This window comes from Electrona antarctica, assembly GCF_951216825.1.
Source record: "Electrona antarctica genome assembly, chromosome: 9".
Classification (NCBI taxonomy): domain Eukaryota; kingdom Metazoa; phylum Chordata; class Actinopteri; order Myctophiformes; family Myctophidae; genus Electrona; species Electrona antarctica.
Genome location: NC_136790.1, coordinates 34,504,495 through 34,531,824, shown reverse-complemented (window position 1 = coordinate 34,531,824; position 27,330 = coordinate 34,504,495). Strand labels below are relative to the sequence as shown.

The 27,330-nt window shown below is 42.3% G+C and overlaps 1 protein-coding gene across 1 annotated transcript; it reads left to right on the top strand.

Annotated features, from left to right (window-relative positions):
* The first annotated feature begins 324 nt into the window (after nt 1–324).
* Nucleotides 325–26,994, top strand: prkcda (protein kinase C, delta a). The gene is made up of 18 exons (XM_079510165.1): nt 325–385; nt 4,791–4,929; nt 7,223–7,422; nt 7,820–7,886; nt 10,888–11,044; nt 11,398–11,429; nt 11,993–12,078; nt 13,155–13,284; nt 13,892–13,992; nt 14,961–15,057; nt 15,392–15,525; nt 19,940–20,113; nt 20,599–20,690; nt 23,185–23,247; nt 23,906–24,044; nt 24,146–24,334; nt 25,229–25,357; nt 25,729–26,994. The coding sequence occupies exons 2-18, from the start codon at nt 4,821–4,823 to the stop codon at nt 25,885–25,887; spliced, it is 2,058 nt and encodes a 685-aa protein (XP_079366291.1). The 5' UTR covers nt 325–385; nt 4,791–4,820; the 3' UTR covers nt 25,888–26,994.
* Nucleotides 26,995–27,330: the final 336 nt, after the last annotated feature.

The following is a 27,330-nucleotide window of genomic DNA, read 5'->3' as shown; positions in this document are numbered from 1 at the left end:
GAGTACACTGTCAAATCTTAGCTTTCGAAATAGGGCATCTGCAACTAATGGGACACAGACTATGTGAAGGCTGGCTGCACACGTGCGCGTGCATATTTTTGTGTGTACCTGCATGGTTACACGCGCGTGTGCATGTGTGTGTGTGTGTGTGTGTGTGTGTGTGTGTGTGTGTGCGCGCGTGTGTGTGCGCGTGTGTACCTGGCTGGTGAACGTCACGGTTTGCCTAGATAGAAGCCTGCGAGCGCGCGCCACTTCCTCCTCTCAATCGACGGAATCACAGAAGTAAAAAGCGAGAGGAAGAGAGAAAGAAAGAAGTGAAGAGAACGTTCATCATTGATTCACCAGAGCAGCAGACAGTTCACTTGTAACGACACACAACACAGAGGTGAGATCACTCGCTTATATTCTTCTACGTGTTGTTGTTGACTTTGTAGAGTTTTCACAAAGTTGTGTAAAAAGAGTAAAATGATATTCATCCATGGCATGCACGGCACGGGGAGGAGGATAGGCTGCCTGGCGCTAAAATGTTCCGACTTATTGTTATTAATAATAACAGTGTTATACTTCAGTTGTTATTGAGGTCAATAAACAACTGCTTCATGGAGTTTGTTATGTTTATATACAGCAACAGTTCCGTGTCTTTGTAAACTATATGGTAGACTTTAGTTGTCTTAAAGATCAGTCAAAACAACGTTTCGTTACGTTGTGGTTATTATGGGTTATATGTATTTAACGTGGACATTGTCGATTTAATTAATGTTCTATAAAAGTCCATGCTGATAGTAGTGCATGCATGTGTCAGCTGGAGCCTGGAAGCTGCAGCCGTTGAGAGCTGTCCCGGGTGAGGAATGTAGGCAGGTCCGAACCGCAAGAAAGGACAGTCACAGGCGTTCGTTCACATGCGAGTCAGAACAGAAGAAAACCCTAACCTTACTATATATCACACAAACAAGCACCCGTCCCGTTCTATATATAATATAACATTCTTTATGATGATAAAAGAAGACATGCTGTCTGATGATGTTTAATTGTCTTCCTTGGCCGTCGATTTAATAGTGAAGTCGTCGGAATCCTCCTGCAATCGGGCACCGCGACTTGTACTGAAGTGTAGCAACCACTTCCTACAAAGGCAGAGCACAGAATGCAATGACCTGACTGACTTACTAATACTACACACACACACACACACACACACACACACACACACACACACACACACACACACACACACACACACACACACACACACACACACACACACACACACACACACACACACACACATTGAGCGAATCCACAGCCTGAACTGTTTCGTTATTGTTTTTTTATATCCAGGCTGTGTGTACACAGCCTGGATACAGTGATATCTGCCAGATGCACTTTCACCACCTGTGTGTGTGTGTGTGTGTGTGTGTGTGTGTGTGTGTGTGTGTGTGTGTGTGTGTGTGTGTGTGAGAGAGAGAGAGAGAGGGGAGAGAGAGAGAGAGAGAGAGAGAGAGAGAGTGTGAGTGAGAGTTTGGGCTGATGATGCCCTCTTGTATCTGTGCCTGCATGGTTCTAGCTGACTGTCTCTACATCTGTCAGACTGTCTGACTGTGTTGAGAAGAAGGAGCCCACTCAGATGGAGCAGCGTCTCACTCAGAAGTATTGGGGTTGAATTGGCCATCAGAGACAGAGTGAAGGACAAGGAAGGCTGATTTATTCTTAGTTGTGAGCTTGTAGAGCTCCTACTTTTGGTGGTGTGCAGCCAGTACCAAGAAAATCTGGCTTATTTAGTGATTAGAATGATGCTATCAGTTACATCCTTTTACTGTTTCTCTCTCTCAATCGCTCTCTTTCTCACTTCCTTCTCCTGTTATTACTCAGTTGTTTTCTCTCAATTCACTCGTTTGTGTTCGGAACCCCCAAAAGCTCCAGGCATACAGGCAGAATGTTCTCCAAGGAGGATACAATGTGTGTTGTTTATGACGCGTATATGCTCCAATTATTAACCAATTTACCCGTGAGTCCGATTCTAAAAACGCCTTCTAAATCTTGACCTTAGTTTTTAGAAAAATGTCCCGTCTTGAAAGCTAAAAAGTAAAAACTGAAAACCCAAAAGGGGTTCCCGTCCTTAATGGGTTAAAATGTTGTCAACATTTATAGCCTCAGAAACACCTCAGAATCACCTTTCAGCCTTTCCTGACACATAACAGCTTAAAATTTCACATTATGTTTTGTGAAAGCTGGCTGCTCATTGCAGCATGCATGCTTCCTCTGTCTCTGTGGGTTGTTTAAGCAGATACTATGTGTAAGAAAGCAGAGTGAATTTGACAGACAGGACAAAGCTGCACAGGATCTACTGTATGTACTGTATGAATCTCGCTGTTTCTCTCTTTCTCAAACAAACACACACACACACACACACACACACACACACACACACACACACACACACACACACACACACACACACACACACACACACACACACACACACACACACACACACACACACACACACACACACACACACACATTGTATACCTCAAATTCTCAATCTCAGGATACTTACTCTCTGAACTTAAAGTCAATCTCTGAATACTTTTTACTCTGGTTACCTTTTATTCAGAACCTTTTTAATCTACTCATATCAGGACAATTTGACATATCTGACCGGTTTTCCTGGTTTTCTTTCTATCTCCAATCTTCTTCCCTTTCTTAAACTAAATGATGTACGCAAAATGATCGAGTTCACGTCACACACCTGTAAACCTGTAATGTGACATTAAAGAAGTTGAGGTTGGCGGAGTCGCAGAGTGAGTGACCAGTTCAGCTTCTTTCTCTAATGAATTTCCTTCACATTGTTTCCTTGTTTTCTGCTCTTGGCATAGGTACAGCAGGTAGTAGGGGGGTGTGTTGTGTGATTGTGAATGCCATGCAGGCATGCTGTGCAGCTCTGTTGGATTATGGACATGTCGAGGCTTGCTCATGCAGGCTCAGTAATTCATAGAAATACCTCAACTGTAGCAGCTGCAACCACATAGCAACCACACACATTGTGTCAAATAACAAATGACAGGCAAGCATGTACCGGTATGTGAAAATAAGGTATTAAGAGTATGCTACAACTAGCACAACTTTGTAGCTGGACACTTGGTTTGAAAAAAATAAAATAAGTTATGAACTTTAAAACACAATGAATTTGTTAGTTAATCTTGTGGGATAGGCTATACACCAGTGTTTAAAATGTTATTGTGTTTTTAGGTAAAAAAGATTCAGCAAAGTACACTGTCTTATGATGACAAACTATTAGCTGCAGGGTACACTAGCACTTTTTTTGTACCAGCCTGTACAGTACACAACAACTTAGCACACATGTAATCATGCATGGGCATGCAGACACAAACTCAGCCACACGCATATTTGTACACACACACACACACACACACACACACACACACACACACACACACACACACACACACACACACACACACACACACACACACACACACACACACACACACACACACTACCATACAGTACTTGACTTCGCTCATCGCAGCATTGCTGTGTGGGAAATTACAAAAAGTGTCTGTTTATGAGCAAGGTGGCCGTGCGCCAGTGATCAAACTGTGTGACTCTTATAAGTGGGAGTGTCTGCGTGATAATGTTTTCACTTATTCAAGGTGAGATTACAAAGTACAACCGAACTGTAAGGACATGTTAGTGCAGCCACTGCTGCACAATGCACATTCTGTTTGAATCATTTTTCAAGTAGATTTTCTTAATTAAAACAATTCACACAAACTAGTGTAAAACCAGATTGAACTAAGGTTCCATCTTCACAGTCTCATTACAAAACAACAGACTGTAGTGCGAGGAACATCTCTATGCTCTACAGAGGTGACTAATGTTACCCTGTCCCCCTGGACTGATTATGGGTGTATTAGCCTATTTGAGAATGTTTGAGAAAAGAGAACCAGGCAGAAAATGCAGGCATAGGTTTTTCTCTTAAAATCATGTGTCCGATCTTTTCCCTGTGGGGGATTTTACTTGAAGTTAAGTAACAGTAACCATGATATTTCCCCTGTGGTACTAATCATCTCTTCATGTTCCTGTCTCAGAGAACACATGCCTGTATTTTTGTTTGTGTCTGCGATTTGTCAGAATGTCTGGAATAATGCAGAAATGCAAAGTCATTATTATCTGAATGAATGTGAATTATTGCAGGACTCGAGTCGACAATGACAATTAGGTTAATATTTAGAGCCCAGCCGATGCCAGATTATTGGGTTTGATGCCCGATCCTGATTTTGGAGAGTCCTAGCCCACCGATTACAGATTTTTTTGACTGATATTTTGTTTTGAAAAAATAAAAATAAAATGAAGAAATCTAAAAAAAAAAAATCAATTTGAAAAACTTGATTAAAGATGTTTTTTTAATACTAAAATAGAATTAAAAAACGAGTTACATTGTGAGTTTGTAGATTTTTGTGATTTTTGAAAAGATTCACCAATCGCCATGCAGACATATCATGTGCATAATTGCCACTATGGATGATGACGTCAAAAAGAAGTGTGTATATATACCTGGCATGCAGGTGTAATATGGTAGCTATACTGAGTGGTTCTCAAACATTTTAATTTGAAGGACCCCCATGACTCTGAGAGTGTACAAATGGAACCATAATGTTGTTGTATTCTATATGTGTAAGCAGTGGGTTGTTTGTGTAACGTGACATGTTTGTATGTCATGCAGACGGTTTCCTGGATAACCCATCTGTTGGGTTGATGTTTTTGAACAGGTGAACGTGGGGGACTCGTTACTCGTCGCCATGGCGCCTTTCTTGAGGATCGCCTTCAACTCCTATGACCTTGGGGTCCTGCCCTTCTCGGCCGACCCCCCCTTCTGTGCCATCAAGATGAAGGAGGCTCTGACTACAGGTGAGAAACTCATTTCCTCTGTTCATTTGATATGCTACAGAGACCCGCACAGGACATAAGAGACACCTTTCTATTTATTAAAATCATTTGACAGCTTTAATAAAACCCAGGTGAATGTCGGCAAGGATCTGTATTCTGTACTGACCCAAAGGACATGGAAACAGCTGCATGATGTCCATTTGTCTTTTTTATTGGCTGTTCTGTAATGGTTGCTGATGGTTGCTTGATGGGTTTGCTACAGTAGGTCACCGGTTCCCAGCCTGTGGGCTGGGGCCCACTGGTCATATCGTTGCTGTCGGGCAGAAACCTCTTATCTCCATATTATCACTTTTTGTGTTTTGTAAATTGACACCCTACTGGCCTACTTGATCGTCTACAGTGTCACACAAAAGCATAACAAATCTACAAGCTCGAAATATGGCATGAAGCGACACGCCGATCTGCTTGTCGATCTGCTACTTTTTATATTTTGGAATTTGAATCCTGAAAAGCAACAGTTTTGGACATACGAGGTTAGAGATGATATATTAAAAACAAGTTAAATAAACAATGTAATTTTGTTTTTAAAACCTTGCATAAAAAAAACACTTTTAACCACTTAAAAGCCGTGTTAAGTGGTTAGAAGGGTGGGCCGCAAACGGTTTAGAGAATTTCAATAATTTTCACCAGAAAAGGTTGGGAACCAATGTTATGGCCTGGGTTTATAGTCCGGCGGCCGGGGGCGTGGACTGGGACATTTGGTATATAGTTTTTTTTATTGGCCTAAAATATTGTCTATATACTGTATGAATCCACCTGACAATTTATTTTATATTTTTATATTTTAATGATGAGAGTCGGTCAGCAGGTGGATTCACGAATGTATGGACAATATTTTAGGCAGATAAAAAAAACTATATACCAAATGTCCTACTTTGAACAAAACTATTAGGTAACTGTTCTTAAGTCCAGGTGCCGTTGAGGTTGAGTGTGAATCATCACTCTGTCTCACTCTATCTCTAACCATAGGATGGTTGATGTTAGGCCAAATGTGGACAGTCTCTGAGTGTAAAAATTTAATAAAAAACAAACAAACAAAAACATTAGACATTAAACGAATGATGTTGGCTCAAAACAGCAGTTTTAGGATCAACTCAACTCAACTTTATTTATATAGCACATTTAACATGACCAGGTCAACCAAAGTGCTGTACAGGTTAAAAGAAAACAAAGAACAAACAATGCAATATAAACAAATATCACAACGTCATATAACTTCAATGTATGACACATCATTTGAAGCTTACAGTCTGTCTGTCTGTCTGTCTGTCTGTCTGTCTGTCTGTCTGTCTGTCTGTCTGTCTGTCTGTCTGTCTGTCTGTCTGTCTGTCTGTCTGTCTGTCTGTCTGTCTGTCTGTCTGTCTGTCTGACTGACTGACTGACTGTCTGTCTCTCTCTCTCTCTCTCCATCTTTCCTTCTCTCTACGTCTCTCTCTCTCTCTCTTTCTCTCTCTCTCTCTCTCTCTCTCCATCTTTCCTTCTCTCTACGTCTCTCTCTCTCTCTCTCTCTCTCTCTCTCTCTCTCTCTCTCTCTCTCTCTCTCTCTCTCTCTCTCTCTCTCTCTCTCCATCTTTCCTTCTCTCTCTCTCTCTCTCTCTCTCTCTCTCTCTCTCTCTCTCTCTCCATCTTTCCTTCTGTCTACGTCTCTCTCTCTCTCTCTCTTTCTCTCTCTCTCTCTCTCTCTCTCTCTCTCTCTCTCTCTCTCTCCATCTTTCCTTCTCTCTACGTCTCTCTCTCTCTCTCTCTCTCTCCATCTTTCCTTCTCTCTCCATCTTTCCTTCTCTCTCTCTCTCTCTCTCTCTCTCTCTCTCTCTCTCTCTCTCTCTCTCTCCATCTTTCCTTCTCTCTCTCTCTCTCTCTCTCTCTCTCCATCTTTCCTTCTCTCTCTCTCTCTCTCTCTCTCTCTCTCTCTCTCTCTCTCTCTCTCTCTCTCTCTCCATCTTTCCTTCTCTCTCTCTCTCTCTCTCTGTCTCTCCATCTTTCCTTCTCTCTACGTCTCTCTCTCTCTCTCTCTCCATCTTTCCTTCTCTCTACGTCTCTCTCTCTCTCTCTCTCCATCTTTCCTTCTCTCTACGTCTCTCTCTCTCTCTCCATCTTCTCTTCTCTCTACGTCTCTCTCTCTCTCCTACTCCTACCTCGTGTGTCTCTCTCTCTCTCTCTCCTACTCCTACCTCGTGTCTCTCTCTCTCTCTCCTACTCCTACCTCGTGTCTCTCTCTACGTCTCTCTCTCTCCTACTCCTACCTCGTGTCCAGAGCGGGGTAAGACCCTGGTGCAGAGGAAGCCCACCATGTTCCCGGCCTGGAAGGCCAGCTTTGACGCCCACATCTATGAGGGCCGGGTGCTGCAAGTGCTGCTGATGAAGACCGCAGAGGAGCCTCTGGCCGAGGTCACCGTCGGGGTGTCGGTCCTGGCCGAACGGTGCAAGAAGGCCAACGGACGCGCTGAATTCTGGGTAATACACCACATCAGAGCTCTCTGGAAGTGTTGCTGTGTGATTGATTGACTGATTAATTGACTGATTGATTGATTGATTGATTGATTTAACAGATTGCAGAAAGGGTAGCACTGGCACTGGCCGTTGCACTTTCCCTATAGCCTCGACGCCTTGCAGGCTTATGCTAAGGCTAATAGTATGAATAGTATTAGATAGCATGTTATATAGACAGATGCCAGGTCAGTATTGATGTGTGTGTGTGTGTGTGTGTGTGTGTGTGTGTGTGTGTGTGTGTGTGTGTGTGTGTGTGTGTGTGTGTGTGTGTGCACGTGTGCGTGTGTGTGTGTCTGTGTGTGTGTCTGTGCGTCTGTGTATGCATCTGCATGTGCGTGCGCGTGCATGCTCATTTTCTCAGGTTGATCTCCAGCCGTCTGGCAAGGTGATGATGGCAGTACAATACTTTCTGGAGGGAGCTGATCCAGGTTAAAATAAATACTTTTTTTCACCTGCCTTTAACCCATTAAGATCTGAGGCCGATTCTACAAATAAATGTCTTCTAAATTGGCGGTTCTTAAATGTTTTAATGCCAATTAAGGACCCCCCAAACACTATGTTACAATGGGTTTGTAAAGGAAGGGTCTGATAAAATGAATATCCCTTTTAAAAAAATATAGAAATTTGAAAATGATTTTTTATAGATTTCTTTTATTGTTTGACTTATTTTTAATTTCCGCCTGTAATGACATATCCAAAATAGGGACGTCATGCAGGTTGAAAATGTAAAAAAAAAAAAATGCAACTGCCTTCCTGCTTCTGTTCTCTGCTTTAAACCACACAGGAAGTCAAGAGAGAACAGACATATTATTGTGTGACTGTGAAGTGTGAAGTGTGTGGTGTTCAAAAGCCCTTTGCCTGAAGCGACGTCCGGGTTAATGTGTTGTGTTGTGTTGATTGATTCAGTCAGTCAGGGAACCTGTCTCTCTTTCAGTTCAGTGAGTGATAAAGCAACGCAGGTACACCTCCAGCCAAGCACTGAACCAAGTGGTGAACTAATCATTTGAACCCACTGCACACAAAATGTGGTGGAAACAGAGCTACACTTTCTAACCACCTGTCCACTATACCCAGACATCAGAGACACATACTGTCCACTATACCAAGACATCAGAGACACATACTGTCCACTATACCAAGACATCAGAGACACATACTTCCCACAGATTACACACACCCAAAGTGAGTTTGAAAACATGACCAACCACAAAAAACTCCTATAGCTATTGTGAGAATTACAACAATGTGCGAACACAGCAGCAAGATTTGTGATAAAAGAAGGTTAAACAATGGAATACAACTACCCTATTAGGACTACTATCTGTACTGAGTAGACCTCTAGACCTACTGCACATGTAAACAGAGCTGCTACCTTTAAATGCATTTTAAATCAGAGGCTTTTTATGTATACTATTTAAATAGTTTTGAGAAAGGAATGCTGCTATTTGTCCCAAAGTGACTGCAAAAGATTGCTATTTGTTTCAAAAAGCTTTACACCCTGTATATATATGTATATGTATAACGACGCAATGCAAGTAGCTGTTTACACAATCCTGTGCATACTTTCCCAATTTTCAACTGTTTTATTATATTTTGAGTTTGTGACACTTGCTTAAAACTCATTTGAACTGAATTGAATTGAATGGAACTACTGAATGATGCAGTACTGAATAGAACGATAATCCCCACAGCGACATTTATATCACTCCTGATATGAGTCCTGTGCACAGTTTGAAAAGGCTGTCTGTCGCGCTGATTGGCTAATCGTTTAGACCCACCCTCACCCCTGCTGCTCATTGGAAAATCACTTTGAAACCACAATGCCAGACCAGAGAAGCAGTCTACTCAGTGACCCCCTTTCCACCGTTTGGTTCCCAATGGGAACCGGTTCAGTCAGTTCTTTTTGGTTTTTAGTCCATGAGCCAGAGCTCCAAAATTGGTGGGAAAAACTAGACCTATATTAAATATGTTAAAATGTTTAAATGATCAATACAAGTAAATTAATACACGATAACCCTTCCACAGTAGTAGCTTTTTCATATTTCGATTATTTTGCATATTTTCCTACATAATGCCTCATTTGCATATTTCAAAATATAAAATTTGTAATAGAATAAATCATTGTCTTTGTGTAAGTACTCAATTGGGGAAGTTTCATGGTGATAACAATTTAATATAGGTATGGTTTTGCACACTCAATTCATAATTAACGTTCCAATTTTGGAGCTCTAGACTAAGATTTCTAAGAACCAAAAAGAACTGAACCGGTTCCCATTGGGAACCAACCGGTAGAAAAGGGCCCAGTGAGTGGGCAAGGTCTATGGTCCGGAGCCGAGCTAGTTCTCTAAAGTCTATTTTTAAGTCTCACTAAAAAACATGTTTTCTTTATCTTCTACTCTTGCTATCTATGTCTGATTGTCATTGTTTTGCTTTATCACTATCACCCACTGCCCTCCTGAATACATAGATAAATGACTCACAATCACTTCAGCAATTTCATTTGCGTCACACTCTGCATCAATATTGTGTCTATAGTGTTGCAGTGTTAATTTTGACAGCACATTTTGATTTAGTTTGAGTCACTTTTCAGTAATTCTTTTTTTTTTAAATATATAATCATATTTTATTTATTTTTATAATAAGATTTTAGTAGACTAAATATACAGTTGACAAAATTAAAATGTATTTTGCCTTGATGGCGTCATAATGCCTGATTTTACACTTGGTTGCATGCTGAAAATAGCTGATCTCCAAGCTCACAACAGGTCGCAGTTGTGAGCAAGTAGATCTGCTATTTTCAGCATAAAATTATCCACCGGATCTCTGCTCCACTAATCCCTTCCTAACATTTAAGTTTAGTTTGTTGACGAAATTGGCAGTGAAAAAAGGTAGTCGCCACTCGCCAAACATTTTCTGTCACAGTTTTAGTCGCCAAAATGAACACGGTCGTGTTGTGACTTATAAAGAAATGATACGTAGCTTGGGAGTTAGTTATGGCAGATCGTGCTACTCGAGAGGCTCATTCAGTGCTATGCAACTCCCACACGTCATGCGCTGTCGTGGTAATCAGCTGACCATTTGGGTGGGGTATTTAAGCTCACCCAAGGCTGCACTCTTCCTGTATGTCGTTATGAGCTGTTTGCTCCCACCGCCACCCCAGCACCACCGATGGGCTCTGCTATTTCTGTTCCTCTTGGGGGGGTTGTTATCTATCTCCCTGCTCTTAATAGTTAATGATGGTTGTATAATTGTGCCGAGCAGGGAGAAAAATGTAGCAGAGCCGAACGCCAAGATAAAATATTATATGCACACTTATATTCTCATTCTATAATAATATTTGTTCAATCTATTTGTGAGTTATCTGACAGAACTACTCCAGAGTTACAGGGTGACTCTTGTTGTCTCTACTCCCTGTGTGTGTCTTGACAGAGAGCAAGCAGGTTGCAAAGGAGGAAGAGGCCCCCACCATAAACCGCAGGCGAGGGGCCATCAAACAGGCCAAGATCCACCACGTAAAGAACCACGAGTTCATCGCCACGTTCTTCAGACAGCCCACCTTCTGCTCCGTGTGCAGAGAGTTTGTCTGGTCAGTACGGTGACGGTCTGCACGTCCATAAACAGCAAGGGAATTAAGGGAATTACTAATTAAGGCTCTGTTACATTTAGTGTGCAGTGGTTCTCAAACGTTTTAATTTCAAGGACCCCCATAACTCTGAGAGTGTACAAATGGAACCAAATGGACCCTAACGGGCCCATTTGGTTCCATTTGTACGCTCTCAGATTTACACCCATACAGGGCCATTTGGAAGTTGGAACCCACTCAAGGACACTTTGAGACCCACTGGTGGATCATTCAAGTCTTCATTGTTGACAACATTCAGTCATTAACTGATCAATGAAAGATATCAAGATACTCACACTCGTGTCTCTATCTTCCAGGGGACTCAACAAGCAAGGCTATAAATGCAAACGTAAGTGTACAAAATGACATATTATTATTGTACTGTGCTTTATACCAGGGGTCTTGGGCACCCCTAGGGGTACCCTGAAGGGTTACTACAGGGGTCCGCCAAATCTTTGTGTGGTAGGAACAGTTTTTAATTTGATTCTTTTACAAGAACCACTTGAACCCTATAGCGTCACTATTCTGAGGGGAACATTGGCCGAAAAATAGCAGCTCTACAAGCACACAAGGCCTCGCGCTCGAGGCGTTGTGAGCTTGTAGATTGGCTATTTTCGGCAATGAGGTAGAGGGGGAAAAAAAGAGCAGAGCAATCAGCATGAAGACACACAATGATAGTGCTGTCAAACAAGTCTATGAAGCTATGTATGCAATCAGCCAAGGGGTCCTTGACCTGAAAAAACCTTGAAGAGCCCTTCTTTATACAAGTGCAGTAGCCAGGTAGTGCCCACACTTTGAAAGATGATTCAAACCATCACTGTCCCCCTTCACTACTCCAGGCAGTGCACATTGCACAACATGTGCTCACGTATACTTCAAAGTGTACAACCCTCTTTCATCTTTGTTCCTCAGAGTGCAATGCAGCCATCCACAAGAAATGCATCGACAAAATCATTGGCAGATGTACGGGCACGGCCGCCAACAGCCGCGATACTGTGGTACGTATTACAAGTAGGCATTTATCAGAAACTGATAAAAGTTAGTATATATTTCATATTATACTCACATGGTCGCATAACATTACGTGTTGAGTGCTGTCCATGCTTTGATGGTTACAGTTTTATAACCAGTTTTGATGAGATCTTGTACAGCCTCAGTCCTCATAGTTACTTTTCGAGTGACAATGAATCAATGGCGATTGACTGTACAGTAGTATTAGCCTTTATTTTGTCTCTTTAACTGCCAAAGACGTCGATTCCTGCCATTGATGTCTTTTGGGGTATTTATTTATTCAGAATTAGAATAGCCTCTCTTGTATCTACCGTATACCTGTAGCTTCCCCGTTGCTAGGCAATGCTCGCTTCCACTGTGGTCAGTCAATAAAATGTTTCTCCGCCATCCATTATACGCGCAATCTTTGGCCACGTTTTTCTCCGAATTGAGGCTCAGAACGAGGTGATTGAACAGAAGCAGTTATTGGCTCAGGAGCGGGACTGGTATGTGTAGAAGAAGGAAGGCACAGGTGCAAACTGAGACAATTAAAGCCTTTTTTGTGTGTCGAGTGCCGACCTATGTGCTGATTTATAATGTGTTATATGTAGCTTACAGTACAACCTGAACCCATTCTTATCTGCCTTACAAAGTCTTGTGACTTTATTGCGATATCCTTAGATTAAGTATTATCTGTGTATTGTATTCACCAAATAAAATCAATCGATCGGAAGCATGATTTGTGGGGTGGGGTGTGGTGTAAGTGACATGCAGGCCCCCAAATCAGATTAGACAAGACAAGAGGCAGTCCTGGGAAGGAACTGTGGACCCAGTAGCCTGGGCATTTATGAAACGTTGGCTAGCCAGAAGGACCCACGCAGGTAGAGAGACAGAGAAAGAAAGTCAGAGAAGGAGAAAGAGAGGGGAGGGAGACAGAGAGAGAGAGACGGAGAACCACAGAGATAGAGAGAGGGTACCAGAGAGAGACAGAGAGATGAGGCAGGTACGTGGGGCTTTGAGGTGGCGCAGGCCACTCTTCTTGCCTCCTCTGCGCAACTATGAGTCCTGTTTGTCGTCCCTGCAGTTCCAGAAGGAGCGCTTTAAGATTGACATGCCACACCGCTTCAAGAACCACAACTACATGAGTCCCACCTTCTGTGACCACTGTGGCAGTCTGCTGTGGGGCCTGGTCAAGCAGGGCCTGAAGTGTGAAGGTAAAAGCCATTCATTCAGGTTAACCACTTCAGCCCTATTTAGGAAGAATGCAACATCACGCGCACTGTGAGCCGCTTATAGATTTGATATTTTCACAAATCATTTAGCATTTAATGACATGCAAAAAATGGAGACACCACCAGGGTTAAATTGGTTAATACAACACTGGTGGGTGTGTATGTGTATGCATTCGTGTGTGGTTGTGTGTATTTATGTGCGTGCGTGCGCGTGTGCTTCTGTGTTTGTGTGCGTGCATGCGAGTGTGCCTCTGTGTTTTTGTCTGTGTGTGTGTGTGTGCGCGTGCGTGTGTGTGTGTATGACGTGTGTGTGCGTGTGTGGGTGTGCATGTGCGTGTGGGTGTGCATGTGCGTGTGGATGTGCGTGCATGCACGCATGTGTGTACGATGTGTATGTGAGGACTACTAATTATTGGACTGGCTAAAATAATGGCAAAACAATTAGTAAAATATGTTGCCATTATTGGCAGTCACTTTATATTACACTATGACTGATATATTTGGATTTAGAAAATGTATTGAAAACCCAAATAAAGAAATCAAAATGTGTGTGTTTGAATGCCTGTGTTTTTGTCTCGTTCTGTCAAAGACTGTACCATGAATGTCCATCACAAGTGTCAGGATAAAGTAGCCAACCTATGTGGAATCAATCAGAAGCTACTCGCTGAAGCACTCACACAAGTCAGCCAGGTGAGCTACTGGAATCAATGTGTGTGTGTGTGTGTGTGTGTGTGTGTGTGTGTGTGTGTGTGTGTGTGTGTGTGTGTGTGTGTGTGTGTGTGTGTGTGTGTGTGTGTGTGTGTGTGTGTGTGTGTGTGTGTGTGTGTGTGTGTGTGTGTGTGTGTGTGTGTGTGTGTGTGTGTGTGTGTGTGTGTGTGTGTGTGTGTGTGTGTGTGTGTGTGTGTGTGTGTGTGTGTGTGTGTGTGTGCGTGCGTGTGTGTGTAATGACAGTTTGTCCTGTGTGTGTGACACCTGACGACCATGCAGTCTCATGCGATGGTTAAAATGTAATTTGATAGCATGTTATTTTGTTGACCTGTCATCCTATACTTTGTATAGTTTCAATGTACAGATTTTTTTTTATTTATTATTATACTGATAGACTGACTAAGTTCCTCTGCATGCGTTACGCATTCTCAGTGAAAGGTTTCACTGTGTGTATGTAGGAGACGTGTGGTTGTGTACTGTACGCCCTCCCCAAGAACAGCCAGTATACTGTAGGTTTGGCAGCGACAGGCACTATACACATTGGCAATGACGAAATTGGGAAGAAAATTGAAAAAGATATAAGATAATTGATCAAGCAAGGCCAATCTGTGAAAGATAACTCCCAAATTATCAGTGAGTGTGAATGAGTAAAAAAAGGGTTAGGGTATCTGCGGAATGCAATGTATCTGCGGACTGCGGTGGAGTTTGAGGGACTGGCCTGACCTCCGGTCTGTATGCTGTCAATACTGCCAAATGTCACTGTAAATATCACTGAAATATCACTCGTCTTGCTGCTTGATACTTTGCCATATGCCGACAATAGCCGGAAACACACAATGCGTCGCGTCGCATCGCAGTGCGTTTTGAGCTTGTAGAAGGGCTATTTTTGGCATGTGACACCGTATTACAATCAGCATTATTAATATTGGTTATCTTTCTCCATTGATCAGAAATCGACCCGCCACTCAGATCCCAACCTGCCTGATACGCCTGAAATTGGAGTCTACGATGAGGTCAACAAGAATACTGCCAATCTGGAAGTCAATGGTTAGTGTACATCCATGTCCCACTTTTTCAATGAGGCATACAATGCATAGACATAATTATGTGAATGTGGCCCGAACGGCTGGCATAGTGGTCCAGGCACCTAGGCTGCTGATGCAGCCTCACAACGTGTCGTGGGTTCGTATCCCGATACCGACGACCTTCACACTCTCTCTCTCCCCCCATTTCCTGTCAGACTACTGTATACTATCTAATAAAGGCCGAAACTCCCCCCAAAAATATCTTACAAAAAGAGAAAATGTGTGAATGTGTTGAGTTTGCTCATAATAACAATTGCATTGATTTTGACCTAACGTGGTGGTTGTCTGTCCATTAGATATGGGCCCCTACGGGATGCTTTGGGAAGGGTCCAGTCCGCGGCCCGTGTCTCGGACCATCACCCATCTGACCCGCATCAACATAGACAACTTCATCCTCCACAAGGTCCTGGGCAAGGGCAGCTTCGGCAAGGTGGGGCCTCAGACACAGATCATGAAGAGCTATTTGTTAATGGACACAGCCGGCATAATCAAAAACAATTTCTCGTCTGCCTACGAGACGTACAAACACGAAAAATGGATTTCGCTCACTTACAAGTATAGTCCGTTTATCCAAAATAACATATAGCTCATATCTGGAAGCCAAAGAACTCTACTGTTATCCTGAAAATGGGTTTAAACAAGTCATTATGCAAAACCTCAATTAGACAATCAGTTCTTTCTGCTAAATGAGCAGAATAAACTCTCTGCATTAGTGCCGGGTTTCCAGAAGGTGGCATACCCTTTTGCTGTCAGTTTCCCATAGCTTCATTTGAATGGCTCACCAGCAGATTTGCACCAGAAACAAATATTGATTGAAACCTTTATTTATTCTCGAAAAGAGAATTGAGTCACGACTCGAGCCCTGCATTGGGAGCGGGATCCAAACTGTACCCGCACAGGTCCCAACACAAATCATGCGGGTGCGCGGGTGGTATTTAAATACCTGCGGTCGGGAACAGGCGGTCAAAATAAAACCTGCACTGTCCTACAATAAACCAAATATAGAGCACACCCTGGAGCTTGTGTGGTCATGGTCATGCTTTACTTCAGAATTATATCGCTAGATTCAGAGGAATGCCATTAATTTGATGACCATTGATCTCCATTGAGACTCCATTGGTCATCGAATTATTGGCTTTGAAATGAGACAAAAACTAAAGAATCTCCTTGAATTCAAGGCTTCATTGGGTGTGTAATTGATAGGAAATAAGTCATTTTGTGGGGGTGAACTACTCCTTTTAGTATAAGCCAGTTGTTTGAGCTGGTCTGGTATGTATGGTGGTGTACTAACTTCCCATCTACAGTATAGCCTTAAAAATAAATACCAAATATGGCACCATTACACGTGTTTCCGGTTAAATATAGCTGCTGAGCCAATCAAACGCAGCCATTGGAAACCAACCCGGAACAGGAAACAGCTATGCCACCTTTTGGAAACCCTGAAGCCAAATTCCAATACCCCAAATCTCTGCCACTCGCTCACTCACACTCGATCGCTCCAGCATGGTGGTGTTAGTAGGTAGGTCAAATTGGTGACCTGCCGAAGTTTGGGACCATCTTGTGGAATTCATTGAGGTCTTTACATATGTGGCCTGAATACCGATAGGCTAATAACAAACTGCAATGATTTACATTCGGACACTGACATTATGTGATTGTCTATACGATTGTCATACATTTTAGCAGGTCACCAATTTCACCGTAACACCACCATGCTGGAGTGACCGAGTGGCAGAGATTTGGGATATTGGAATTAAGCAATATTACACGAGAGGGTGTTCTTTATCGTCATTAATGCACACCTGCGGTGCCGTGGGCGAGTTCCGAAAGGTATCGCAGAAGTGCATTAATGACAATAAAGAACACCCTCGAGTGTACAGTATTATTGCAATTATACAACAGTTACCCTTAAAACTAAGATAATCGCTGAAAAATTATATTTTTTTGACAGATGTAGTCACTACGACCACAAATGTCCCAAGAAACTAGCTAGCCTAGCCACCGAGTCTGCTGCGCTCTGGGAGAAAAAAGCAGCTGAAATCTTTGTTTTGATTAGGTGTTCCTTTGCGCTGGATTAAGGAACAGATAGAAGCTGTTTCAACCAATCAGATTGCTTCCTCGAAACGACCTGTTGTATAATTTGGCTTAAGTTACCGGTATGCACAGAGCCTATTATTTCTTTCTTTCCCATGTCCGTATATATATGTACCCCGTCGCTAGGGGGCGTCATATCCCAGGTCTGTATATATATGTACCCCGTCGCTAGGGGGCGTCATATCCCAGGTCTGTATATATATGTACCCCGTCGCTAGGGGGCGTCATATCCCAGGTCTGTATATATATGTACCCCGTCGCTAGGGGGCGTCATATCCCAGGTCTGTATATATATGTACCCCGTCGCTAGGGGGCGTCATATCCCAGGTCTGTATATATATACGTACCCCAATTTATACTCCATCTATATAATGGTTGAGTCCCACTGCAGCGTTTAACATTGGTCCGGTTCCTATGGCAACACCCCACCGTTCCAGCTATGGGATTGAAAATATAATCACGGTATAAAGCAGAAAGGAGGACTTTCAAACCTCCATAAGTCGGACTCCAGGAGAGCTGTCCTTGGTGGATCTTCTGCCATCCTAATTTCGGATTTAATTTGTGCCTTTGTACCGCGACGCTCACGCCATGTAAAAGCTTCTGACGAAAGGTAAACAGTGTGTGCTTGTTCCAATGATACTCGAGTGTGTGTAGCGAGTGTATGTGGGGGGCGGGGGGGGCGGGCAAACTCCGTCTTTTAAAGTGAACGCCTATGGTGGCACCTGGAACTGGGGTTTATTCTAACAGTTGGCCGCAATAAATGAGTGTTAAGGAACTCTCCATCAGCTGAATTATGAAATCATGGCTAAGATAGAAACAACATTGCTCTCACAACTAATACATGTAGTGGTTTTCAACCCTTTTCATATCAAGGTGAAGGTCTGTTATTTATCCGGCATTTGAGCCACGGACCACTATTTGATGAAATTGAGGTATTAAATCATGGCTAAAAGAGAAAAAACATCGTTCTCACACCTAATACTAATGGATGCATTTGTGGATGATCGTGTATCTCTGTATGTATTTTTGTATATGTATTTGTGGCATTTCTGTACGTATTTGTGTATGTACTTTTGTGTATGTATTTATTTATTTATTTATTCTATTATATGGTTTTTTTAAAGCCTCCTCTGGACAGGTGTTACAGTTGGGTGCCACCGATATTGTCCCTTATCATTTGACCCATTTAGGCCTGACCTCAAAATTATAAAAAAAATCCTTCTAAATCCTCCAGTTTTCTGAAATAAATATTTTCACGATTTTTCAAAAATAGCAGACCTACAAGCTCGTAGCGCGCCACTCGGTGGCGCGCTATGAGCTTGTAGATCTGCTATTTTTCAATAGCTAAATTATAACATAATGTTTAAAACACCAAAAGGGGTTTTGCGCAGATCACGCAAACCTCAGCAAAAAGAAAAGGACAATATCGATGGCCTCCAACTGTATATGTTTAGTGACAAACACTAAAACACACTGGTCTTTGTGCATAAATGTATGTTAAAAATCTAATGCTGCTGTGACGTCCATATCAAATAAAAGAAACATACAATAAATAAATATAAACATTGTACTTATTCCTGGGACAACTTTATGAAGTGACAGTAAATGCTCTCGTCATCTCTGTCCTGAGCATGTGCATCATTGCCTATTTACGCTCTGAAAGGTACGTAAGATACCATGAGATACAAACACTATCGTTGTCACTTAATGAAGCTGTCCCAGGTACACTACAATGTCCATGGTCATCACACAGGCACCAATTAAACCAATGCAGCCCCTGGGCCTGGCCTGCCTGCACCAACATCTCTCATTTTACATCTCTCCATTGTGACCTTTTTTATATACCTTTATTTGGGAGGGACAGCGCATGTTAATGAACACCACTCACACATGCAATGCTGTGTACTGTAAGTACACCAGATTTTGCAAGCATGCCAGTTTCCATCTGCAGTCCCCATACAGAAAACAAGCAACAATACAAAAAGAGCACATAAACATTACTTAAACATTACCTTTGACCTTGCCAGCCCAAAACCTAACCATCTCTTCAGGGCAGCCTTCTGATTATTAAGATCTGCCCATGTGTTCTCGATTTTGACCTTGACCTCGATTTTGACCTTTGAGCTTTATGACCCACCGCGGGGTGGGAGCAGCCTACTGAACATAACCACCAAGATTCTTCTCATGATTTTGACCTTGAACTTTGACCTTTCTACCCATATCGTTTGAGCATTTCTTTTAGGCGTCGCGTTTCATGTTGTCTAATCTTTGTACTAACAAACAAACACATAACAAATAGACAGAACCAGTTACATTACCTCCACAAGGACCTCCTGAACGTCCTGTGTTCAAATGTTTACCACATGTACATTCTTTTTGCACTGTTGCAAACTTGTAAGGGTCCATTTGGTTCCGTTTGTACACTCTTGGAGTTACAGCCCTTTAAGGTCCCTGGACCCCAATTTGAGAACCACTGGTATAGACAACTCTGGAGTCAGAATGTGTTTGGAAGTGTTATGCCACATTCAGAGTCGTCCTCACAACAGCAAGAGTTTTCAGGCAAAACCTTTTTTGCACTTTAACCACTTAAAACCTATACATTTGATTGTGAACAAAACACAACTAACACAAATAGCGAGAGAGGCTTCCACAAGCTCACAACATGTCACAATGCAATGTGTTGTGCTAGACAAAAATGCTATTTTAAACATTTGAGCCTATAACGACTACCGTTGCTCCTGTTCTCCCAGGTTCTCCTGGCAGAGTTGAAAGGTCGCGGGGAGTACTTTGCTGTAAAGGCGCTGAAGAAGGATGTGGTGCTGATGGACGACGACGTGGAGTGTACCATGGTGGAGAAGAGAGTCCTCGCCCTGGCCTGGGATAACCCTTTCCTTACACACCTGTACTCCACCTTCCAGACCAAGGTATAACCCTTTCCTTACACACCTGTACTCCACCTTCCAGACCAAGGTAGTTCAACATGGGATATCCCTTTCCTTACACACCTGTACTCCTGTAGTATAAAAGAATCTCTAATCTACAAACTCACAACGCTTCACAACGTATAATGACATGCCCAAATTAGGGACACGAGGTTGTTGTAAGTGGTTACAAATCAGACATTGGCTCCATAACTTTCCTGTATTCAGTTCTGTTTTCTCATGTTTCTCAGAGACACATCAAGTTTTAAGGTGTCTTCCATTAAACTGCCTTAGGTTTTAGATGAGCTTTTCAAAATCGGCCTCAGGTCTAAATTGGATAATATTAATGTAAAAACAAAACAATTGTCCAATATATCGGCCAGACTGATTTCTCGGTCAATGATCTATCTTCCAATCTGGTTACATACATGTGCACTCCTAGCCAGTGCTCTGAGTGAGAGCTGACATGATGTGACACGTGTTGACAGGAGCATCTGTTCTTTGTGATGGAGTACCTGAACGGAGGAGACCTGATGTTCCATATTCAAGAGAAGGGTCGCTTTGACCTCTTGAGGTCCACGTGAGTACCCAACCAAAACTAATTTACTCAAGTACTGTACTTATGTTTCAAATTTGCAATACCTTTACTTCTACACTACTATACACTACTATACATCTCAGGGGCAAATAATTATACTTTTACTCCACTACAATTGTTTGAAGTATTGATACTTTTATTTAAGTAAACAATGTGAGTACTTTTCCACCACACACACACACACACACACACACACACACACACACACACACACACACACACACACACACACACACACACACACACACACACACACACACACACACACACACATGCAGAGATGGTGGATAAATCCAACGCTCGGCCGTCCATCACCACACAGTACAGTATACTAACATGCTCACACAGGCAACACGGACACACACAATTGAAATGGAAACCAGATATCTTTCAAGTGTGGCCTGTGTTCTCTCTCACTCTCACTCTCTCTCTTTCTCTCTCTCTCTCTCTCTGTTTGATTTTATTTTCTCTTTGCTCCATGTTATTGGTGTTCATTTTACACATGGCACTACAGTACAGTACACTACAGCACCCTGATTGATTAGGGCTGCTCTTCCTCTCCATGGAATGTGCTGGCCTTGTAGGGAGTGAGCAGTAGTTAGTGTGTATATGACACATAGCGAGGGGGTTGGGGAGGTATGTTACACTAGTGTACACTGTGTGCACATACTGTATATACTCTTCATTGCACGGTTTTTACTATTTTAATGGTCAACAATAAGGTTAAAGGGATCGTTCACTGATAATAATCGATTATTATTATTATTATTATTGTTGTTATTATTGTTGTTATTGTTATTGTTATTGTTATTGTTATTGTTATTGTTATTGTTATTGTTATTGTTATTATTTTCCCAAGCCAACATCAGGGCAAGAAGAAGTATTTTTTGGTTCCAGTTCCAAGCCAACTTTTAGGGATCTGAGCCAATTAATTTGGTTCAAATTAGGCGGGAAAAAAGAATGGAACCGATTCAACCCTGGTGGAAAAGGACGCACTGCTAGTCATGAAATTATTGGCTTAGGAATGTGACAAAAACAAAAAAATATCCATGAATTCACGAATTTTACAGAAAAAAACATCATTTTGGGGTGAACTATCGCTTAAAGAAACCTGAATACAGTAGCAATTTAACGACCAGCGGCTGAATGGATTGCTGGATGTTTACCCACATTGAAACATTCTGAAATGTCGTTTAATTGACCACTAATCCCCCTTTGAGAGTTCTTTACTTTGACGGCATTGTCTTGTAACACTGTGGTTTGTTGTTAGCCAGATGGTTGTCGAGCTGTGGTCCCGACCGTGGCCATCAAACAACATGAGTTTCTCTCTGCTTTGACAAACGCCTGGGACACCTGATCCTATGTTGGCATCTGCTAAAGCCCTCCTCACTGTCGGTGTACAAGCCAGGATGGATAGTTTACCCACAGAGAGAGAGAGAGAGAGAGCATTGACATAACATCTTTGCCATATGCATTAATCATTAACCAAACATGTGCGTCCACGCGTAATTGTTTGCCTATAGTACATGCATATACAGTATATATACTGTACATACAAGTTTGTGATTCCCAGCCTACACAAGCTGGAGGAGTGGTAATGGAAAGTCTGTCCTGGGTTTGGTTTCCTGGTTGTGCAATGATTTTCCCCAGACTGAACTGTGGAGTTTCCAGTCAACTCATTATCAGTACAAAGGCTCTGTTCATCCGATGTCTGCCACTAACCTCCTAACCCAGTGCCATAGATAGATGATCCAACTTTGCAACTTTACAAAAACAATATTTATTTCAATCTTACAATTAGATATGTGATTCTAAAACATGCACACATGCACACACGCACAAATGCACACACGCACATGCACACACGCACGCACGCACGCACGCACGCACGCACGCACGCACGCACGCAAGTTTCTTTAGTGGGTAGTGGTGGGTGGGGGACCTTGAAATGAAAATGTTTGAGAACCACAGGTTTAAAGAACATTAGGAAGGAAGCCCAAATAAGCAACAACTACACTTTAGAAGTAGAAAAAAATAAAAAACTCAACCCGCAACTACCAATATTTTCAAGCAACTTTACTGAGAAAACTAACTTGCTAATAATAAGCGGACATGGCAACCCTGGACCAGCCAGCAGCCACTGGGTAAAAGAGTGGTGACTTCTCGGTTTCCTATCAGGAGCCAATCTGTTCCTCCTGACACAGATGACAAGAGAAGCAGGTCACTGATAGGCTAATCTCCTAGCTGATGGCCGCTCTCAGGTTTCCCATTATGAGAGCATTATTCACCTCGTCTCCTACACTATACAAATGTCCCACTTAATAATTCAGGTCCCTGCCGAATAGGGACAGCGGTGTTGAGCTCCCAACAGTGAGGGCGGTGATAGCTAACAGAAACACCACCACGATACATTTCCATCAACCGCCAGATTTTCAGACAGGTGGTAACCCCCTTTTTCTTTTGGTCCTCTCACTAGGTTCTACTCCGCTGAGATCATTTGCGGTCTTCAGTTCTTGCATACCAAAGGGATCATCTACAGGTGGGATCATAAGCATTGGCTGCATCTGCATAGCTAAAATACAGATAGATGCATACACAGAATTTTGCTGTAGGAAATACTTGCCATTAATATAGTGGTTGCAAAGATATTAATTGATTGCCTGAGTCTTGTGGTGGGCGTTCTGGTCTGGTTTTGATGAATATTAAATAGTTCCAGTCATTTGGTGGGGGCCACTGGGGGCAACTTTGACCCCTCTGTCACATGGAACTACACGTATGGTTTTGTGCTGCTGCTGGCAAAGTAATAATGGACACCAAAACTGGTTCGGGGTCAAAGTTGAACGAAAGTCGTGCTATATGGTAGAAATAGGTCAACAATACAAATTACACTAGTTTTGTGGATCCATTTATTTTTGAATGAGTGGCCACCAGACCAGAACTCCCACCACGGCACTCAGGCCATCAATTAATACTTTTGCAAATATAATAATGCTTAAAGTAAAAAAATCTGCAACTTTTTCAGTAAAACAAAAGTTTGTTTAGATATAATCTTTCAGTAGTATATTTTTCACAATAACCATTCCACAGAACTTCTCTAAACACTATTAAACTGTATTTTCATTAGTGAGTGTCTGCCCCCGACGCTGCATTTTAGCGTTGTCAATACATTTAAATACCCTTTGTCTATTTGTTTCCAGAGATCTAAAGCTGGACAATGTAATGCTGGATCACGAGGGGCACATAAAAATAGCAGATTTCGGCATGTGTAAGGAGAATGTGTTCGGAGAGAACCGAGCCACTACCTTCTGTGGTACACCCGACTACATTGCTCCAGAGGTACAAAGTTCCACCCAGATTAGCAGGCATTCTTTTCTTCTTGATTAGAAGTAGTAGAGACGGTACTAACTTATTATTTGGTGATTACCTCATCCGATCAGATCCTGCTGGGACAGAAATACTCATTCTCTGTCGACTGGTGGTCATTTGGAGTGTTACTGTATGAGATGCTCATTGGACAATCGCCGTTCCATGGCGACGATGAGGACGAACTGTTTGAGTCCATTCGTATGGACACGCCGCACTACCCTCGCTGGATCACCAAGGAAGCCAAAGACCTAATGGAGAGGGTTTGTACCACCACCACCCCCATTCTATCTGCACAATAGAACCTAACCCTAACCCAAAGAGCTACTGATGAGGGTTTGTAGATACCATGCAGATACAATACTGTATCTGCACAATAAAAAATCCCGGACCAGTGCTTTTTTCTCTTTTTTTAACCACAATCTGATGCTATTATATCCAACCAATGGTAGCGGCGATTTAAAAAAAATCATAGGTCATTTCATGGGTCATAGGTTTGTTCGCCTTTTTACAGAAGCCGCTTTTGGATAAAACACTGTGCAGTGATCATTATGAAAGACAGATGTGTAGAATTTGTCGAGCAAAATAAGCAATTTAGTGTATGACCCAGCATGCACGGTCAGAGCTGCAGCGAGCTCTGGATGGAGTTATGATGTCATTACGGAGTAACTATTGAAGATATCTTTCCAATGTTTGTTACATCATAATCAGTTACATTATGGCAAGGTACAACCTAAACCTCAACCAAAGTGTAATTTTAAATAAACACAAGTTTTACTGTGTGCCATTTGTGATGCCATATGGGGTTAGGCTAACCCTATCCTCTCAGTGAAGAAGTGAACGGCCGTTCACGACCGAAACGTTGTGTCTTAATTTAATTGTGTTTTAACACAAATAAACACTATTGGAGCAAATCCTGTGTGCGGACCACTTCTTCACTGTATGTATCTACATTTGTCCAGCACCAGACAAGAACTGGATGTGCGCAAGCCACCTGCGTTTTAACCCAATTCCTCTACCTATAGCCTCTCTCTGTCTGAACAGGTTGAGAAGCTGAACATCCCTTATCCCTCATTCTGTCTCTTTACCTCTGCCCTCCTACAGATGTTTGAGAGAGACCCCACTCATTCTGTGTCTTTACCTCTGCCCTCCTACAGATGTTTGAGAGAGACCCCACTCACAGGCTAGGCATTGTTGGCAATATCCGTTTACATCCTTTCTTCAAGACAATCAACTGGCCAGCCTTGGAGAGCAGGGAGGTGGAGCCCCCTTGGAAACCCAAAGTGGTATGTTGTAATCATTTTCTAATAAGAATGAACCATTTCACCCCTATATGCTTCATCGACAGGGTCCAAATACGGACACCTGGGGTCTGTATTTGGTCCCCGCCTTTTTCCCTCTACATCTACACCAAATCTCTTTGCCGAAAATAGCCAATCTACAGTACAAGCTCACAACGTATTGTTGTGATTTTTGATTCGTTGTTGATCTGAGTATTTCCCTATTATTGCTGAATGTTCGCCTTTTATGATATGGCCAGAATAGGAATGCCATGGCTTCATGTGGTTAAATCATGATGGCCGTAAGACATGGTTAGTGTATTCAGATTGTTCACTTTTGAATTTATTTTTTTGAAATTTTGTCTGGTCGTTTACAGAAAGCGGCCAACGATTGCAGCAACTTTGACCGTGAATTCCTCAGCGAGAAGCCTCGTCTGTCACACAGCGACAAGCACTTCATAGATTCCATGGATCAAACTGCTTTCGATGGATTCTCTTTCATCAACGACAAAATGGAGCACCTTCTAGAAAAGTGACAAACACTTCCCACCACACTGTTTGTATAACAATGGTTCTCAAACGTTTGAATTTCACGGAACACCATTACTCTGAAAGTGTACAAATGGAACCAAATGGACCCCTAAGCAGGGATGTGCCGAGAATGTTAGAGGCAGGGACTGAAATTCCCTAAAAGGGCACTTTTAGCAAATAATATCGCAAACAGCGGATCTACAAGATCACAACGAGTCATGCTGCGAAGCGCTGAGAGCTTGTAGATCAGCTGTTTTGGGGCGTTACCCAGCACCTTACACATAGGACAAATTCTTTCAACGTATAATACTGCATTAAAGTTCAGGAGAGTTTGGAATATTCTCCTGAATGCTGCCTTCGGGTAGGCTTGGAAAGGGGGGAATTGCCTTTCTTTCACCATAGTAAATTCATGGTCTGGAGAGGGTAAAAGGACAGGGGCTGAAGCCCCCCTCTATGTGTGCACGTGCCTGCCCCTAAGGGTCCTTTTAGTTCCATTAGAACACTCCCCGAGTTACAGACCTGTAAGGGTCCGTTTGGAACGCCCTCAAGGAACCCTGAACCCTTCATTGTTGTATAGCAGTATTAGAGAAGAAATAAAAAAAACTAGGGTTACATCCATACTGTTTTAGGGACAGATCACGTAGACGTCAATTCTATTATATGATCAAACCTGTAAACCAGTGCGCTGTTCCATGTTCAGTATTTCTGTGACCATACTTTGAGCACAAACAATCATCCCTGGGGACTTGTAGCAATGATAAGAGTAAACTATTTGCCAGAAAGGGCCCTTGTACAGTGCATATAGATGTTATTGTGTTTGTGTGCATGCCAAGATGTCTAGATGATAAAGGCCTATATGAATAATATTTGTATTAGGGTCGGATGCTGGTGTTACAGTCATTTTGTGTCCCTTTTGGTAACATTTGTTTTATTTCAACTGCGGATGCAAAATGACGAGAGGGGAATACAAGTTACACGGTATACTGTACATTAAGTCTAGATTTAGTGTGCAAATGGGCATAAGCAGACTGCATGATCCAAAATCTCAGACCAATCACACCATCCATCTCTCAGTATATCTTATTATCAATAATTGTTTGTTCAATTTTCTTTTTTTTAAAAATCCGACTGGTGAAAGTGCATCTTTACTGGCAAAGAAGAACTTTGGGGCTTGTGTGATTGAATAAACTATAACTGTGCCATGGAAAGAACAATTTGAAGCAGAGCAGTACGTGGCAGGTTGCCATGCTATCTCACGGTGCTGTCCGCAGATGGGGAGGAATGGAGTCATGCAGGGTAAATATGCGTGTGGGACTCCATGAGATGCTGTATATAGATATCAATGTGTATATGTATGTTGATGTACCGTAACATGTATATTGTTGGTGCGCTGAGGATGTACTTTTTTTTTTACTGTCTCCATCTTTTTCATCTTATTAAAAAACCAT